At 43.0% G+C, this 18,892-nt stretch overlaps 1 protein-coding gene across 1 annotated transcript in view; it reads left to right on the top strand.

Moving 5' to 3' along the window:
• The first annotated feature begins 10,397 nt into the window (after positions 1-10,397).
• The window catches only part of LOC147435815 (selenoprotein O), a 63,550-nt gene continuing 55,055 nt past the window's right edge, over positions 10,398-18,892 (top strand). The window contains exon 1 of the mRNA XM_086488737.1: positions 10,398-10,825. Coding sequence (XP_086344863.1) covers positions 10,433-10,825 — 393 coding nt within the window. The 5' untranslated portion in view covers positions 10,398-10,432. The remainder of the gene's footprint in view (positions 10,826-18,892) is intronic.

Genomic DNA, 18,892 nt, shown 5'->3' with positions numbered 1-18,892 from the left:
CCATTTGGGCATTTGTTGTTGTCTCCATTGTGATTTACTGTTGAGTTTCTGCTCCAGTTACAAGGGAGATTGCGCCAAAATTTTGCCATATATGTATGCCTACTGTAGAGGCTAGTGCACTTGACCTTTTGGTCACCTTCTTTGCTTGAGACAGTGGTTTGCTCTCGGGTGGGAGAGTCTTATGATCTTGAGCATTGTTTGCCATAGTTTTGGCATGGATATGGAGACGCTTCAGGTTAGAGACGGTTCTCGCTTACGATCACGGCTGACATGTTGGCACTACGGTCATGATGGGCATATTAGGCATCGTTGCTTCATGCGTATGAGGCAACAAAAGAGGTAGATGCATGGTGCTACTATGAGGACAGATGCTAGAGACTATGCATGTGACGGCCATGTCACTTTTGCGTCTAGCTTACCTTCAGACTACTTTGTGTCTTGGGATACCACATTGTATATGCGTTTTCTACTAGACGAGCATGAAGTTTTTCACATGACGCCACGTCGTGATTTGTTTTGCTCTTTCTCTAGTGGGAGACTTGGTTGTGTGCAGTTTGCTGATGGTTCAGCATATGGCATAGAGGGTGCTGGAGCTGTATGCATGTCTTTACCTAGCGGCGCATTGCTTACGCTACGGGATGTGCATTATGTACCAAGACTCCTTCAGAGTCTCATTTTAGTGCGTCAGTTTTGCAAAGTAGTGGACATTGCGTACTGCTTGGAGAGCGGTCATTTCAGATGCATAGGGGATCACTGGTGATAGCCAGAGTTACTAGGAGTGGTCTGGTATACTCTTTGCATATTTCTGACACACGAGGCGGTGTAGTCTCTATGTATTTGTAGCCATGTTTGAAGCGAGAGACAAGGCGTGTCTCTCTTGCGGATGTGCTACATGGAGAGCAGGTTGTGCATTTGTCTTCTGGTGACATTCACACAGATAGTGGTATCTCCGGGGTGCACAGCTTGGTCAGTCATCAGTTGAGATGACATTTGTTGAGCCAGAGACTGATGCATTGTTCTATGATGCATCTGATATGTTTGAGGGTGACAGTGTCCTTCAGATAGCTATGTGTGATTGCAGTGGTGCTAATTTTTTGGTTATGCAATCATTCTCAGCAGATATGCCTTTGCCCGACGATGGTGACATGGTGATGCATAGTCAGGTGGTTCCTGATGAGGATGCATATGGCACTGAGGTTGCTAACGGGGATACGTTGGCACACATAGTGCATGTTTTGTCAGTTTTTGAGTCTCTCATGTCTGACCTTTTGGTCTCAAGACCTGATCTTGCTTATACGGTTGGTGCATTTGCAGTGGGAGTTGTCAATTGTGCGATGACTGACAGAGGCATTGTGCATTATGGAGCCATGCAGGTCATCACTCGATACCTGCATCAGGAGTGTCATTGTGGCTCTAGCCCTAGTGGTATGCATGTTGCATCTACACTAGAGCATGTTTGGAGTGAGCCAGTGGGCATAGGTTGAGAAACGTCTTCTCTTACCTCTTGTTTATACTAGTTGTAGGCTAGTCTTCTCGCCACTTATCGGCACACCGCCTTTAGTGGGAGAATGTTAGGTAAAGGCGGTGTGCCTCATCGTGCTTTGCCCGTGCTCGTCGGTCAATGTCCGACTGCCCACATCTATCTCCTTATTCTTTATACATACAAAGAATAAGGAGCTCTCACTCAAATTATCACATTGTGCTCACACAATGAGATTTGGGAGCTCCACCCCACATCCTGTATCATGCTCTCTCTCCCTCTCTCCCCTTCGCACTCTCTACGCAGTGTAGTGGAATTGATATTTTATGCAGCTGACGGGTGGAAAAGGCCAAGGGTTATGCGAAAGGATAATATATTTTATCATTTAAGTGCTCTTTGTGAGCCATGGCCAATTATTGCCCAGTCGGTCGATATGTACTCATTTGAGCAATCACTAATCTATAAATAAATATGTACAAGAGGAAAATGCACTCTTGCACGGGGAAGATTGCACCTAGTGCTTGCGTTGTTCTTCTCTCCTCTTCCCTCTTCTCTCTCGCCGTACCGAGTAGCTGTACACCGGCCATACAAGAAGCGCTATCCAGTTCTCATGCATCTTCCTTTCATGGCGGCAGCTCCACTTGGCAAGCCATGCTCACCATGATTGTAGGTGATTCAAATAAAACCTTTGCATCACTTTTTTATTTATTTTTCAAACAAGGGGGTGATTCCCACCCAGAGAAAGCCTGTCAAGACCATGACTACATCATTGCTACAACTACCATCCGTTTCTATTACGAGACTGGGCACCCTCCTGTTGTAGTGGTTAGCTGTAATTGGGATAGCTGGGCGTAATGGTTAATTATGTGCTGTCTATTTTACTAATTGAGTTGATGATGATTTTGTAGAGTGGAATGCGGGGAGTTGATGAAGAGGCGCCGGCAATTACTCTTGTCCATTTTAAATTTGCACAGTATTTTAGATTATCATTTCAATAAGCCACTATGGCTCTGAAAATAGTTGTAGTGGGAACTCCCCTTATGGGTCATGCAAGAACTAATGAGCTTCACTCATTTACAAAAGTGAAGTGGTTGTAAAAAGAGGGGCCTCAATTATTGAAACCTTAAACTCAAAAATAATATATTAAATACCAACTCCACAACCTCTCTTGTGGAGTTGGTATTTAATATATTATTTTTGAGTTTAAGGTGTCAATAATTGAGGCCCCTCTTTTTACAACCACTTCACTTTTGTAAATGAGTGAAGCTCATTAGTTCTTGCATGACCCATAGGGGAGTTCCCACTACAACTATTTTCAGAGCCATAGTGGCTTATTGAAATGATAATCTAAAATACTGTGCAAATTTAAAATGGACAAGAGTAATTGCCGGCGCCTCTTCATCAACTCCCCGCATTCCACTCTACAAAATCATCATCAACTCAATTAGTAAAATAGACAGCACATAATTAACCATTACGCCCAGCTATCCCAATTGCAGCTAACCACTACAACAGGAGGGTGCCCAGTCTCGTAACAGTTTCCTTCTCCACCTCGTAACTGACGGCAGTCGGGGAAGGCAAGCTTCAACTATGGATGGCTTGGACAACGACAAATTGGCATCACATGCAGCTAGGCACCGAATTAATGACCAGTGGAAATTTCTTGATTGACAACAATTGCTTCACAACTACCACACTACAATTCACATAATTACTGTTATGATATACTACATGATCTTCTTGTGCCTCCTTCCATCTATCGTGGTTGTCAAATCTCATGAACTCATCTATAAGGCATCAAATTTATTGCACTTATAAAAATATGAGGATTTCTTGATTTGTCCTCTTCAAATGACTCATTGCTATCTATTACTAGTTGTTAATTATAGTAGCACTCGACAACACCGTTACCTTTATTAGGTTTAGCACTTTTTTTTCTTCACAATATAAGTCCCTGTCTTAATTGACCTTACTCTAATGATTTTTATCATGATCTTCATTTGTTTTTGTTACATTTCTCTAACTCGTTTAAGGATTCACAAAAACATATGTAGACCATAATGCCAGGCAGTCAGACAAGTCATCTCCTTACTTTATTTTGCAAACTCATTTTAAAAGCTTTAGTGTTCTTTTCATATTTCATTTGTTTACATTGTCATCTAAGCTGAATACTCACTCATTGCTACGGCCATGGTTTCTCATTGACTTAAAGGATTTTTCATTAAGATCATTTGTCATTAAGCTATATAGCTACTCATGTGAGCTAAGGTGCTCTGGGATAGTGAACAATATTTTGTAAGTACCCTCCTACTCAACCATGCTCCAAATTGGTCTCACACATGTGATAAATGTTATATTTTTATGCCTAGTCTAGTCCATTGGTCATGTACACCCAAAATCGCTGATTTAGATAGTGTATGGATACTCATCTTGGTGCAGATTTGCCGATTTAGGTAGCACATTGATAAATTACAGATCCATGATTTTTAAACTTATACCAAATGCATATTCGCCGATTTAGGCAACATTAGTGTAGATTTGTCGATTTAGGCAGCACGTCTTATTGGTGTAAATTCGCCAATTTGGGCAACACCGATCACAAAATTATACTACAGTGATCGCCCACCACTGTAACTAGTATGATTTTGTTACCCAGGTATACAAAACGAAGGATATTTGGATTTGGATTTGAAAGGGTATATGATGTTTTTTTTGTCGCGACAGTATTTATGGAATTGGACTTGAGATTGATGAGAATTGATTATTGAACAATGAGTGTGACCAATGATATCCTGATTCATCAGGGTATGGCATATATTGCTTATTCTAGTGGTATGGGACACTAGAATAGGTAGTATGTGGATGACGTCATGCATAAGCAATGTTGTTTAGTTTCATCATTTTTTCTTTTCCTATGCGATATATTTTTGACAGAGAATACTATCATTGTTTTTGACAAGTATGATTTGCAGATTCTTATCTTTGCAACTGAGGACAATTGCTTTCCAATGGAGAGGTATGTAGGGGAATTGATATTTTATGCAGCTGACATGTGGAAAAGGCCAAGGGTTATGCGAAAGGATAATATATTTTATCATTTAAATGCTCTTTATGAGCCATGGCCAATTATTGCCCGGCCGGTCAATATGTATTCATTTGAGCATTTACTAATCTATAAATAAATACGTGCAAGAGGTAAAATGCTCACTCTTGCACGGCGGGAGATTGCACCCAATGCTTGCATTGTTCTTCTCTCCTCTTCCCTCTTCTCTCTCGCCGTACCGACATAGCACTCCACTCAAGGAGGTGCGCGTGCACGTGCTCTTCTACTTTGTCTCGCTCTCTGCCTCTCATGTGAGATTTACTATGGTGTACGCGTACATGATTGTGCAGGTATGTAGATCTATTGTTTTTCTATCTGCAGCGTGTTATTTTTATGTATTTTGCAGGCCTTCTGCACTCCCGTTTGTAGCACGTGCACCGCATCTGTGCACTCATGATTATACTTAATTAGCTTGGCATGAACAATACTTTGGCAAGAGAGAGAATTAGAGAACATGACAACAATTGAGGACCGGATTTATGGGGAGCCGGTCCCCCCTCCAATAGGCTTTTGTATTATAGATTCTCCCATAAAGAGAGACTTGGTACAATACAATCTTTGTGTTCCTTGTGATGTAGGTGATGCAGTGAAGATGGAAAGCTTCATGCATCACGAGCATAAACATAAATTTTGTAAAAGTATTAACCATCCCAATCCTAAGGCCTCAAACACGTTCGAAGGTGGAGAGAGCTAGCAGGGAATGAGGGTAGGGAAGAGGAAGAAGAAGTAACATACAAGAAAGAGATAGTTCCTCACTTATCATCACTCTTCTTGCATAGCATAGCATAATAGCATAATAATGATGAAGAAGAAGAAGAAGATGGCAAGCTTAAGCATTGGAGCATGGCTCTTGGTTGGATTTGCATTCCATAGCCAAGAGTGTTGGTGTAGGCTCTCAACTTCTCAACAAGCTTGGAGAAGGAGATGGAGCTCTTGCACTTTGCACTTCACGCAATGAGAGTGTGTGTGTGTGTGTGTGTGGGAGAGTATACCCTGCAAGCAAGTCCCCCAGCTTCCTTGATCGGCCCCTCATTATAGCTCAAGTTTCGAAGTGATTGGACCCTTAGAAGCTTAGCCAATCACATGCAAAGTGCATATCAAGCAACCACGCTAGCCTTAGGATGGGCAACCAAAAATCTACGATAGGTTATGTCTTTGCATTCATTGATGGTGTTGTTTCATGGCAATCTTTTTTGCAAGATTGTATGTCTCAGTCCCGTCTCGGTCTATCGTGGAAGCTGAGTATATTGCGGCATTAGATGCTAGCAAGGAACCTATCTGGCTTACGCATCTAGAGGGAGAGATTTGGGCATTAATGTAGAGGTTCCAATTTTGCATTGCCATAGTTAGAGTGCTCTTCCAACTAGCACAACATCTGGTATTTCATGCAAAGATGAAGCACATTTATGTGAGGTATCACTTCATTTGTGAGGTGCTTGAGGACAAGCGAATAGAGCTTGTCAAGATTCACACATATAATACCTTGCTGATATAATAACCAAATGTCTACCTTTCAAAAAGTTTTTACATTGTCGAGTGCTTATGGGGACTGGGAGAGATTTAGAGTCTATATACCTTGTATATATGTCCATAGCTTGCTTAAAGGCACATTGGCTTTTACGAGAGCAACTATTGGAGTTAAAGGGCCACTGTGGCCAATTGGCCATGTCCACCCACCCACTAACATAACCATTCATTTTTTTATACATTAGATATAATGCAATAAGGAGATGCAATAGTTGCTGTAGAGCTTCACCCCCAATGGCTATCCGTACTCTTTGCTCTCACCTCCTTGCACCCAAACACTCACCTTCACTATCTAGTTAATCGTTGGTTCCTCTGCCTTGTTAGTTGTTCAATGATGAATGAGTTAGTGATAGGCAGCTTGGTAAATTTACCATGTTCCATGGGAATCACCTCTATATAAATTTTCATTCTCTTGTACTTCATTTGGTAGTGCTCTAGTCACCTCACCTTGCACAATATAAGAACTTCACTCATCTACTCTCACTCTCTTTTGCATACTGTCCTCTTATCTCCACCCTCTTGTTGATAACAAGACATATACTAGATATCTTCATTAATAACATTATATTACTCACCTATCGACTAGGATGCCTTTCTCAAATCCTCTTTTTTACACTCAATCACATCTTTGGTATGAACTTCCTACCACATAGTTTTATCCATCACCTTATATGAAGAGTCCATTCTTCCTATGTTGACACATATCTTTCAAATTCTAGGCCTAGTTTGCCCTTGCACTAAGCATTAAGTAGTGGTTTAGCACCAAATTTATTTTTTGTCTATTTCATGTCATTGTTGTGATTGTTGCTTTTGTGCTACTCCCTTTGTTTCTCTCCTCGGATGCTCTCTCTCTCTCTCTCTATGTGCTTCTAGTAGTAAAGTATTTTTTTCTCTTAGCTACATTGTTTTGATAGGTGTGTGGTGTTCTTTCCCACAACCAACTTGAGACACACTACAATCTTTTGATGTGTAAATTCTTTTGCAATGAAAATGGGGGCACCACTTTGCACTCGACACATTTTTAACCATATATATGGGTTTTTTTTGAGGCACAAGCTTTGCTTTCAAAGGATTAGGTCTCCCCAATCTTCGAAAATAGAAATCCTTTCAAGACATCTTAAGTGCATAAGTGAAGGGTGAGTTTAGGAAATGAAAAGACCAATGAAAGTGAAAAGTCAAAAGACTTTTTGTGTCGATATAACAAGGTGAAAATTCACTATGGCCTACCGCATACATAAGGCTATTGAGATGAATTTATTTCTTTGTGAGAGAGAAAAATAGAAAGTGACATTAGTATTTGAAAACATGTGGTATCACAATAAAATATTATATTTTTTTTGAAAAAAAGTGCAACAATAAACTATTTACATTAACATATATTTCAAAAGCATAAAAAACAATGTTTAACACAATACTCAATGCCCCTCTTTAAAGAGAGAGGTACACAAATGTCAACACCCATGCCTAAAAGAAATAATAAAAAAAGTTTATTATCATTAGCTTGCCATGTGGCAATAATCTGCAAGCTTTTTCAATGGTTTAGATTTGCACCTTATGTAGTCCAAAAAGATGGTCGAGTGCACATTGATACATTTGTGTTTTTCTTTTGCTTACTTTCCCTTTAGCGTTTTCTTCTCTTTGGAGTGTCCTTGCACTATACACTATATAGGTAGTGAATATTTTCTTTTGAAGCCATTAGGAGAGCTATATAAGGATATACCCAAGCATGCATAAAGCAATAATAAAAACTATCACAATGTACTGGCAATGGTCAAAGGATGGTATGTGCCTCAAAATGCAAACATCACTACGAACAAATGTGTAGATTTTTGTAGGTAACTCTCACCAAAGCATTAGTTGAAAGGACAACTTTTATATTTTACATACATTATATATATATATATATATATATATATATATATATATATATATATATATGTAAAACAAACAATTGGCAATAGAGAGATTATATCATGTTTATGCATGTGCATAAACTAACAAATTTAGATAAGCAAAATGTGCATGCTAAAGTTTTGCATTTAAACATGTAAATGTGCAACTTAAAGTGCCACATCTTTCACATATTTGTCAAAGTTACACAACCGACATAACCCAAGCCATAATAAATCACGTGCCACAATAGCATCACCTTGGTAACCACAACATATCTCTCCCGATAAGCTACTTATAAAACACATGGATTAGCTACTTAGAAAACACATGGAAATTAGCTACTCACATGGAAGTGTGGACTGCTATCATAAAAGCATATTTTTTACCAATGTTTTTGTACAATGTACAATGAATTATTGGCACTTGTGACATTATATTTTTAGTGGAAAGAACAAAACATTTTCCACCTACAGGCTAATGTCCTAGTGGCACCATTGTCAAAGTACCATACGTTAAATCCACCAAAAAAAACACATTTATATGCAACGAGAAGCCCCACATACAATGTACGCTAAATGTCCATTGTCATTGGGAAAGATTGGGGAATCTATATGGGGTCTTATTATGACCACGAGCTTGTACAAATGGATGAATACATCTTGTAATGTTGGGAGCGTAAAAGAGATCAAAGAAACCTTTTTCACTAGGAAAAGGTAGAGAAAGTTTTTAGGGGATTTTGACAATCCATATTTCTAGTGAAGGCTTTGATTTAGGAAAATATCATAGATCTAGAATCAACACTCTAAGCTTTGTCTGTTGATATGCATTTATGGTGAGAATTGAATAACCCAACTCCATCGATAACCACATGGTCCCTATAACCAAGGGGGCTGCTTGCTCTCTAAAAGGTTTTGAATTCATAGGAGTCTATCGAGTGTTCAATATGCTTGTTAAGATGATAATGTCATCATGATGGTGTGGGAGAACGTCACAGTGCAATGTGCAATGGGGGGCACCATAAACGACAATGTCGCATTGTGACATGCAATGGGGGGTGGCATGATAGAGAATAACTTCTAGCATACTGGCTATCATTTGTGCCACGTATGTATTGTTATCCCACAGAAGCATTGTAGTTGTCACTTCTTACAAGACTTGGCATGGTAATAGCCACGTGATGCATCTTCAAGGAGAAAGTAAAGGTTCTGTGCTATATCTTTTTGGTGAATTCATTTATTTTGACTAATCGTGATACTGTCTTCCCATGCAGCCTTTAATCTTAGGTGCTAGACGTGAACTCACTAGACAGGGATGACACAATGTTACCTCTTTGCATTGGTGGATAGCTAGCTGTAGCTCAAGGGTTTTTTTAAAGCTTGTGTATTTCTATTACTATTAATTAGCCCACAATTGATCTAGATGTACATGATTGCACTCGATGAGGAGGGAGAAAACGGTACAAACCTCTTGGTTACAATGAGAATTTTTCTAGAAGAGATCAAGCTATCTCTTGGGCTATCTTTAGAGCCATTCTTGGTCACGTCCTTATGGATAAAGAGGCGTATAGGTCCTAATCAATGAAGAAGGATATGCCTCGTGTGCTCGCATGTTGTTTTGCAAAACATTCACTAGAGATTGTAGGCTGGTTACACATTCTCTGTCCAAACTTGGGAGTGTTGGCGTGGACCCAAAGTGGTGACCAACAATTTGCTGTGCAAAAGGAGGAGCGCCCAAGACGAGGGACAACCGAACTCCTCTACCCATCGTTGGGCGGGGATGGAACTCACATCACGAAACAATTTGAGGCGCAACCGATAGGCTGCACAACGATTGTTGGAATTTGAATTTTTTAATTTAATACTTACTTGAGGTTTGGTGTGTAAAGCTCACCTGCCCAATTCAAAACAAATGTGGGTGCTTGCCCATTGATGTGTAACCAGCCTTAGTACACTTATCACGTCCGCTCGGACGTGTGGGGATGCCATGGCAAAAGGTGATTGGATTTAGAATGTGTCTGTTCCTCTGCGGACAGAACTGGGGCAGGCACTTCGCCCATCTACCCTCATTGGCGGACGTCCGCATAGTAAGCAGCGCAAAGAGTAGCCAAAGGACTTGAACTCTACACTGCATCCATGTAATAAGAAATGTGTTCCACTTGAGGTATGGCCATTGGACGAAAATTTGTGTGAAAAGTATAATATTGAAGTGTGTCCGGCCTGTGTGACAAGCAAACCCAATTTTAACTTTTACGCCCGCGTCTGACAGGGGCCTTATAGCCTTGAGTAGAGTCTTGCTATTCACCTAGACTGCTAGGCTACAAGGGCTGGTTAAATCTGGCTCTCCTGTAAACGTTTAAATAGTACGTGGCTTTGCGTCTTTTAATTGACAAAGAAGAGAAGAAATGGAGACTCGTCACGAGAGACATCATCATGGCCGCCTGTTCTTACTGGACAGCAAGCTCTTCTTTCACACTCCTTCGCCATAGCCAGACACCGTCATTCTTTCTTAGAAGATATCCGCCCTCATTGTACACACACCCTTTCTCAGCCAATTCCCACGCACCTCCTCCCACGTGCAGGAGGCGGTCTTCATTTTCTCCTGCTCGTGCCACCTCGTTGCAGCCCAATCAGACGCAACACACCATGATGAGCGAGAGTTCAAACCATCAGCAACAAGCTCAGATTTGCTCTCAGAGCTTTAATGGCGATCTTGATACCTCTGTCTCCACTTCATCTCGGATCAAGCTTGAGGAGATAATCTGGGACCATTCTTTTGTACGAGAGCTGCCCGGAGACACAAGAGAAGGTGGACCTGTTCGCCAGGTTAGGGTTTTGTTTATAGACACATCTCTGCTTTTCTTCTTGATGTGCATCATCCACTTTCTTGCGGGTGTATGGTGGGTGAACATTAATGTTGATGCGTCTCTGCACTAATATATTTATCTTCTGAAAAAGTGGAGATTTGTTTTCACATATTAAACCAATCCAGCCAAACAGAGCAGCTTAGGGAGCAGACTGCACAGGGAGAGTACACGGCCTTAAAGCCCATTCCACCCTCTTCCATTCACACTATGCAGAGTTTGAAAGTAGCTAACTCTGCAGCAACAAGTTGGCGTTGAGCTTTGGGGTAGAACACTTGGGAAACGTTTTGCTTTGCTCTTGACCAATGTGTACAAGATATGGGGGACTCATGTACCTTTCAATTTTTTATCCCCATGGCAGTCTGAATGCTGCCTTATTTCCAAGGCTAACCAATCATTGCATTCTCTCTCTCTCTCTCTCTCTCTCTCTCTCTCACACACACACACACACACACACACACACACACACACACACACACACACACACTCACTCACACTCTCACACTCACACTCAGACAAGTGGTGGTGGGTGCACACACGCTTGTAGACATGTAGAAGCGTTTTGTTAAGGGCTTGTCTCGATCAGGTATCTGCTCCATGGAGGATCTAGCTGTCTGATCTCCTCTCTCCATTTGACACAAAAGGATTTGGCCATGTGAAGAGGAAGAAAAATGCGTCTGCAACCTGCCAGATCAACTCCAAACCTGAGAACAATAGCAGCACCCCAGCCGCAACCTTATCTTTGAACTAGAACATTGTATGTGATTGGGAATCACCACAATCCTTGGGACTGCACTGGACGGGAAATGCACGGCAGCTTGCTAATCTCTGCTCAACCCTCACAAATTTCCTTTCGAGACAACAGCCACTGCACGCCATAATCCAAAAAGGTAATGGAAAAGACCGCACTGGACTGGCAATGCTCCACAGCTTGTAGAGTTCCTCTTGAACTTGAAAACTGGCACCACGAATAAATGCGAACTCCTTGATCACTTAAACTAGAGTTCCGGCAATATCAACAAACTCTGATAAATAGACTTTATCACTTAGATAGGAGCCAAACGGGGGAGAGAGAGAGAGAGAGAGAGAGAGAGAGAGAGAGAGAGAGAGAGAATTTTTAACGTCGTGGGAAACTATCTGAAACCGGCCCGTAGGGCGGTAGGCGATGGCTTTCACCCGAAATTCTTTACTTTAGACACACACACAGAGCACGTTGCAAAAGTAACCTGTAACGGGAATTAACACTTAATCACACACACGGCTCGGAAGCTAGAATGCTCCGAGCAGACACCGACAACCTGTAGGCCCCAAAATTGGCGCCCCTTTCGGTATTTCTTTATTCCTTAGGAGGGTAAAGTACAAAGAAGAGTCCTGGGAATCCTTTGACTGTATCCCACTAGATACCGCCTGTTTTGGCCAAATTTCGGCAGCATAACAACCCCAAAACTTGCACGAAACTAATTCCCCTGCGGGAACTCGCTTCTACTGGCGTATACCCTCTGATTCCTGTCCAAAAACAGTAAATTCAGCACGCTGTATTTACTTGTTTTTGCTCTGTTTTCAACCCCAAACAGTCCCCTAACTGTCCTCTGCCAGTGGGGCACGATTCCCAATGGTCCTGGCGTCCGTATGGCTGAAAAACAGTGAAATTACAGTGCATACACAACGCTGATTTTGCACCTGTACGGTGAGGTTATGACCCTCACCGGTGCCTGCTTTGGAGCAGTAGCTAGCTACCCCTGTTCCTGCTCAAGGAGGCTCTTGCCTCAGCACAAAAGCATGAACCCACACAACTGTACATCAGTCAAATGAGGAGCCCTCTTGTGGGGCATCACATAACTGTACGTAGGGGAGAGAGAGCAGTGTGTAGTGTGCAGGGCATCACTCCTAGCACCACACTGTACATGAGAGGGAAAGGAAGCACTCCATAGCTCTTAACCTGTGACAAAAACTGAAATGAGGCCTCTCCCAGCTTAAAAATCAGCGCCCATTTTTTTGCAAGAGGCAAGTGCATGAGAATTTGCCACTTGGCGCATTTTCAAGCATTTTCACGTTTCGGGTTCGCCGCTTAAAAATATCCTGACCGGTTGCCGAGTTGACTTCGCGGCAGAGTTGTAAAATGTTCCCCTAGTCATACCGGAGGTAATGACGCGAACACATTTCACGGCCCAAAATAGTAGTTCCCTAAATTTTAGGAGATGCTTCCGTTGGGCTCCCACTGGTCTTCTGACCATCTATCCTCATTGGGACCGCATCCAAAAGTGCAATGTGGCCCAACTGTCGGATACTTTTTGTTGGTAGTCCCACCTTGACTTTACGCCTTAATTGAGTTCACTTCCTAGTATCCACCAACTTGCTAAGTGCGACGGGGGGACCTATATGATCTTGCTTTGAGCCTAGACATCCTCTTACCATACGAATTCCAGTGCCGACCACTTCCCGTCTGCGGGTGAATCTACCGTTCACATTGGCCATACAATGTCCGACCGTTTGCTACTTCAAAAAGAGGGTCTCAAAACAAATAAAATAAACCCCATTGGAAAGAAACCAACAACCAAGGTTAGCAGTTGCCACATCTCTGTGACGTGGTTAATAACTGCCACGTCCTCGTGACATACCCCCCTCTTGAAATCGCAAACGTCCTCGATTGCATACCATAAATACACGCCACTGATGATCTTGTGCTATCAACACTCTTTTATCATCGCATGTATTCGCAAGAAAGGTCGTAACATACATAGATACAAATGACTTAATGAGGCCTTCATACTTTTGCCATTTCCATCTATGGCACTGAACTCATATGTACATTTGATGTACTAGCTCTATCATTACCCCTCCTTTGCACACGTTGGGTTGGGGCATAAGTAGGCTGTAACCCAAAGGCTTCAAGGTAAAGCTGCAATACATTTGGTGACTCTGACAGTTCATGCTCTTCCATCCACTTTGCATCCATAGGCGGATAGTTCTTGAACTTCACCAAATACCGTCTTGCAACTTGTCCTTTAACTTTTCTGTCCTTATGTGCCAAAACTTGCTCAGGTACCAGGATCTCATCAAGTTCCTTAACTTCTGGCTGATCCTCAACTGGCATATCTTCTGGCACAGCACCCACGAAGGGTCTTAGAAGACTCACGTGAAACGCATTATGAATCTTCCATGCATCAGGCAATTTCAGCCTGTAAGCCACATCGCTGATCTTGTCAAGCACTTGAAAAGGCCCATAGTAACGCATGCTGAGCTTAGGAAACAGCCGTTCCTTGCCCTTCATCTTCTTTAACCTTGCCTTTTCGAACCTTAACAGAACCCAATCACCAGGTGATAACAGCAATTCACGACGGTGACGATCAACAACCTTTTTCTGCTTTGCCTGAGTCTTCTCCAAGGCAACTTTAATTTTCTTATACATCTCATCCATGTTCTCAACATATCGATCTGCCTCAAAGATCTTGTCCTTTGTATGCAAAATGGGAGGAACCTTTTTGCCGCCTTCAACAATCTCAAAAGGTGCTTTGCCAGTAGACGAATGCACCGTATTATTGTACTCATACTCAAGCATAGGCAAATATTGATCCCACTTGCCCTTATTATCTGACACATAACATTTCAGCAGATCTAAGACAATAAAATTTGCCTCTTCTGACTGTCCATCAGTTTGTGGATGAAACGAAGAAGAAAACTTGAGCGTAGTGCCCATGTTCTCAAACAATCCTCTCCAGAACAAACTGGTCATCCGAGGATCACGATCACTGATAATCGATTGTGGCATACCATGGTACTTAAACACATTGTACTTGAACAAGCGTGCCATCTGATCAGATTTTATCTTCTTCCTGACAGGGATAAAATGGGCCTGCTTGCTGAACCTGCAGATAATGGTCCATAATACATATACCATCATTCCCTGTTGGCGTCCTTGGAAGATCAAAGATAAAGTCCATAGCAATGCTTTTCCATGGCTTATCCGGAATCGACAGTGGTTGTAACAACCCTGGTGCCTTTTGCCTGTCAAACTTGACCTTTTGGCAAACTATGCATGCTCGCACAAAGGCATCCACATCTCAGCTCAAGGTAGGCCAATAGAAGAACGTCTCTACCGCTTTAACTGTTGCATCAATGCCAGGATGCCCTGCATACGGTGGGACATGACTCTCTTCCATGACCTTATGTCGCAGTGGCCTAGTGACACAAAGTCTGCCATGCATCATCATAAAACCATCTCTGAGGAGGTAGTGCTCGTGATGTTGCCCCTCTTGTAACTGTTCAAAGATCCTTGCAAAATCTTCATCAGCAATATACTGTTCCTTCATGTCATCTACTCATGATGATAAGGAATTGACACAGCTGAAATTTGTGGCTTTCTTGATAACGCATCAGCCACAACATTCTTCTTACCTTCCACATGCATAATCTAGAAGTGGAACATGGAAAGAATGTTTGCCCATCGCATATGCTTTTCGGATAACTTTGACTGTGTCAAGAAGTATCGCAAGGTCTGATGATCTGTTTGGACAACAAAATCAACACCTAGGAGGTAGTGCTTCCAGCTAGAAAGCGCATGAATCACGGCCAAGAGCTCTTTCTCATAGACTTGCATAGTCTTCTCTGGCCCTTGCAAAATTCGGCTTTCATAAGCTACTACCCGTCCATCTTGCATTAGCACTGCTCCGATGCTACTGCCACACGCGTCACACTGGACCACAAATGACTTCTTGAGATCTAGCAAAACAATAACTGGATCTGAAGTCAACTTTTCCTTTAAGAGACTAAAAGCTGAAATCTCTTTTTGGGTCCATCTGAAAGTGACCTCTTTCTTTTGCAATGCGTGAAGAGGCGATGCTATCTCTGCAAAATTTCTGATAAACCTTCTATAGTAGGAACACAATCCCAAGAAGCTTCTGACATCGTGCACAGCTTTCAAGTCTGGCCATGTCTTGATAGCTTCGACCTTTGCGGGATCCATTCTAACACCATCCTTTGAGACTATGTGGCCCAGAAAGTGGATTTCTTCGAGGAAGAATTCACTTTTCTTAGGATTGACAAGTAACCTGTGACTGCGCAGCTCTTCGAACACAATGGTCGAGTGACGCCTATGCTCCTCTTCATTCTTCGAATACACTATCATGTCATCGAAGAACGTTCCAACAAACTGTTGATGCGAGCGGAAAATCCGGTCCATCATTCTGTTGAACGTGGCAGGAGCATTTGTTAGCCCAAACGACATCACTAGAAACTCATAAAGACCAAATGTCGTTCTAAACGCAGTCTTGTGCACATCCTCTGGCCTTATACGAATCTGATGGTACCCACTCTTAAGGTCTATCCTGCTGAAAATTGCAGCACCCTCTAAACGATCGAGAATATCATCAATGCGAGGAATAGGAAACCTATTCTTGATGGTATTCTTATTCAACGCACGGTAATCAATACACATGCGCCATGAGCCATCCTTCTTCTGCACTAGGAGCACTGGGGAGCAAAAGGGTGAAGAACTAGGCTGAATCAGCCCCTTCTCTAATAACTCCTCAACCTGGCCCATAATCTCTTTCTGCTGCGCCGCACTAACCCTGTAGGGAGGTCTATTTGGTGGGCTACACCCTGGCACCAAATCTATCCGATGGTCCTCAGGTCCTCAGGTCTCTCTGGCGGCAATTGCGACGGTAATGAATCAGAAAAACAGTCACTAAACTTTTGCAAAAATGCTGACCTTTCTTTATCTAACACAGATAAATTTGACTGATCACTATCTGAGACATCACGTGCAAAAATCAAGTACACAAAAAGATGATTCTTTATTACAGAAGTGAGAGCAGAAGCAGATACAATAGGGACCGACTCTCCTTTAAGCTTTACATCCAAGATGTGAGTTTTGCCCCTATGCTGTACAGTGATCTTTTTGTTGTAGGGCTGTACAGTGATCTTTTTGTTGTAGGCATCCAAGACTCCATGCACTCGGAACATCCACGGGACCCCCAACAAGGCGTCACAACCTTCCAGCGGCATGATGTAAAACTCTTCAGTGTCCACATACGACTGAATATGCAGACGCAGCTTTCCAATGATGGGAGTAACACACTCTGAGTGGCCAGGACATGCCAACCCTGCCTCTGCTGTGTACCCCATCTCTTCAGCTTTGATGCTGAGCTTCATAGCTAACTCTGGTGAGATAAAGTTGGCTTTGGCACCTCGATCAAAGAAGATGAGTGCCGTCTGATCCCTAACTTTACCCCATGCCCTGCATAACTCACTGGCATTTGTGCTGGGCCTGTCACCCACCATGTCTGGCACTGAACCTGCCGTGGGTTTTGGCTTCTTGCCTTTCTGGTCTTCTTTATCCTCTGAGTCAGCAGGCCTTTTCCTTTGTGGACAATTGATAGAATAGTGACCAGGCTGCTCATATATAAAGCATTTGTTCTCAGCCATTAGGACCTTCTTTTCCTCGAGCGACTTGCGCACAAAAGGCTTCCTTTTCTGTTTCTTTGCCTGCGCTCTAGAAGTCCCGGCTGAATCCTTGTCTTTGGTGGCCTTTTCTGACCCCTGTGACGCATCAGGAGCTGTTTTCACAAAGGGCTTCTTCGCTGAATTTTTCTTTTGCTGCCCTCCTTTGTCACTGCTCGGAAATCCACTGTCCTCTCCTTTCAACAAGGCAAGACCAGTGTTCGCAACTTCCATAAGCTGAGTAAGGGTAGCCACTCTGTTCTTTGTACAATAATCACGAAGCCCCTTTAGGCAGCCCACAACAGTACTTCTCTATCTGCTCTGTCAATGGCACAAATCTGTAGGAGGTCACTGAGAGTAACGCTTTACAAAACCTCCTATTGTACTCCAGCAAGCTCTTGCACGAAGCTGAAGTAAGCTGGTGCCAATCTGTTAGGACGTCGGCTTCAAATTCATTTGATAGCCAAGCAGATGCAAACATTTGCTTGAAGTAAACCCAAGTGGCGGGTGCCTGTCCTTGCATTAACAATGTCGTCCACCATGTAAGCGCATTGTCCTTTAAGAAAGTGGCAGCTTTCCTGACCTTCGAGGCCTCTGTAAAATTCCCTCCCGCATAAGTTGTATCAAACTGCTGGAGGAAAGTGAGTGCCTTTGTCTTGTCCTCGAAACCACTGAAGGTACTGAACTTTACCGCTGCACCACCTTCTTTGTAAGCCTTCAGCTTCTCTAGTGCCCCCAAATTGTCATACGGAATGGTCTGCAACATGGGCACTGTAGTAGGCATGATTGACACACCTTGGCCATTCACATTTTGCGTCAGAGGTGCGATATTTGGCTGCTGTCCAGAAAAACCAGCCATGCCAAAATGACCCTGTGGCACCCCAAACTGGCCGTGGTTACTCTGAAAACCCTGCTGCATGCCGATACTACTATGCATGGGGTTTGGCATGATGCCTTGCATACCCCCGAACACAGTTCGTGGCATGTACGGCTGACTTCCAGGCGCATAACTAGCCATACTTTGGAACACTGATCCACCCCCGAAATACACAGGATGTACCGTGGGTGGTGGAAAAACTGAGTGCATAGCCTGGTATCCAGCTCCCTGTCCATTCAAGACAGCGTGCTGGCTCTGAAAGGTGGCGGGCTGAACTGGCATAACCTATGGAATAGGCGTTCTAGCCACCTGTTCAAGCACGGGAGGAACCTGCTTTGGAGCCCCCGACTCCGCAACATGCGAGTGTTCCCTTTCCTCCTGCGCCACATGAAGTACCTGGGCTTGAGCATCAACAAGCTCCGTACGCGGTGTAGGTTGCCTATTTTGCTGTTGCACTGGTGGCGCTTGCAAGAATTCCATAAACCTCGGATTCTGCATCGGCTGCGAAAAGACATTCACCGCGGCAAGTAACTGAGTCTTGAATGCATCATCCTCAAGTTGCCCTGTCATAAAGCCATGTACTACTGGAGGGACATTCACGTTGACAGGAGGTACAGATTGACGTGGCCGTGAGCTCTCGCCGATCTCAAAAACCATAGGAATCTCCTGCCTGTCCTTTGAAGAGGAACCCTCTTCCATTATTCCCTTCCCCTT

The sequence above is a fragment of the Adiantum capillus-veneris genome, chromosome 18 (assembly GCF_014529385.1).
Source record: "Adiantum capillus-veneris isolate H3 chromosome 18, ASM1452938v2, whole genome shotgun sequence".
Lineage (NCBI taxonomy): Eukaryota > Viridiplantae > Streptophyta > Polypodiopsida > Polypodiales > Pteridaceae > Adiantum > Adiantum capillus-veneris.
The sequence above is the reverse complement of the archived record's forward strand: the minus strand, read 5'-3'. Positions and strand labels throughout refer to the sequence as shown.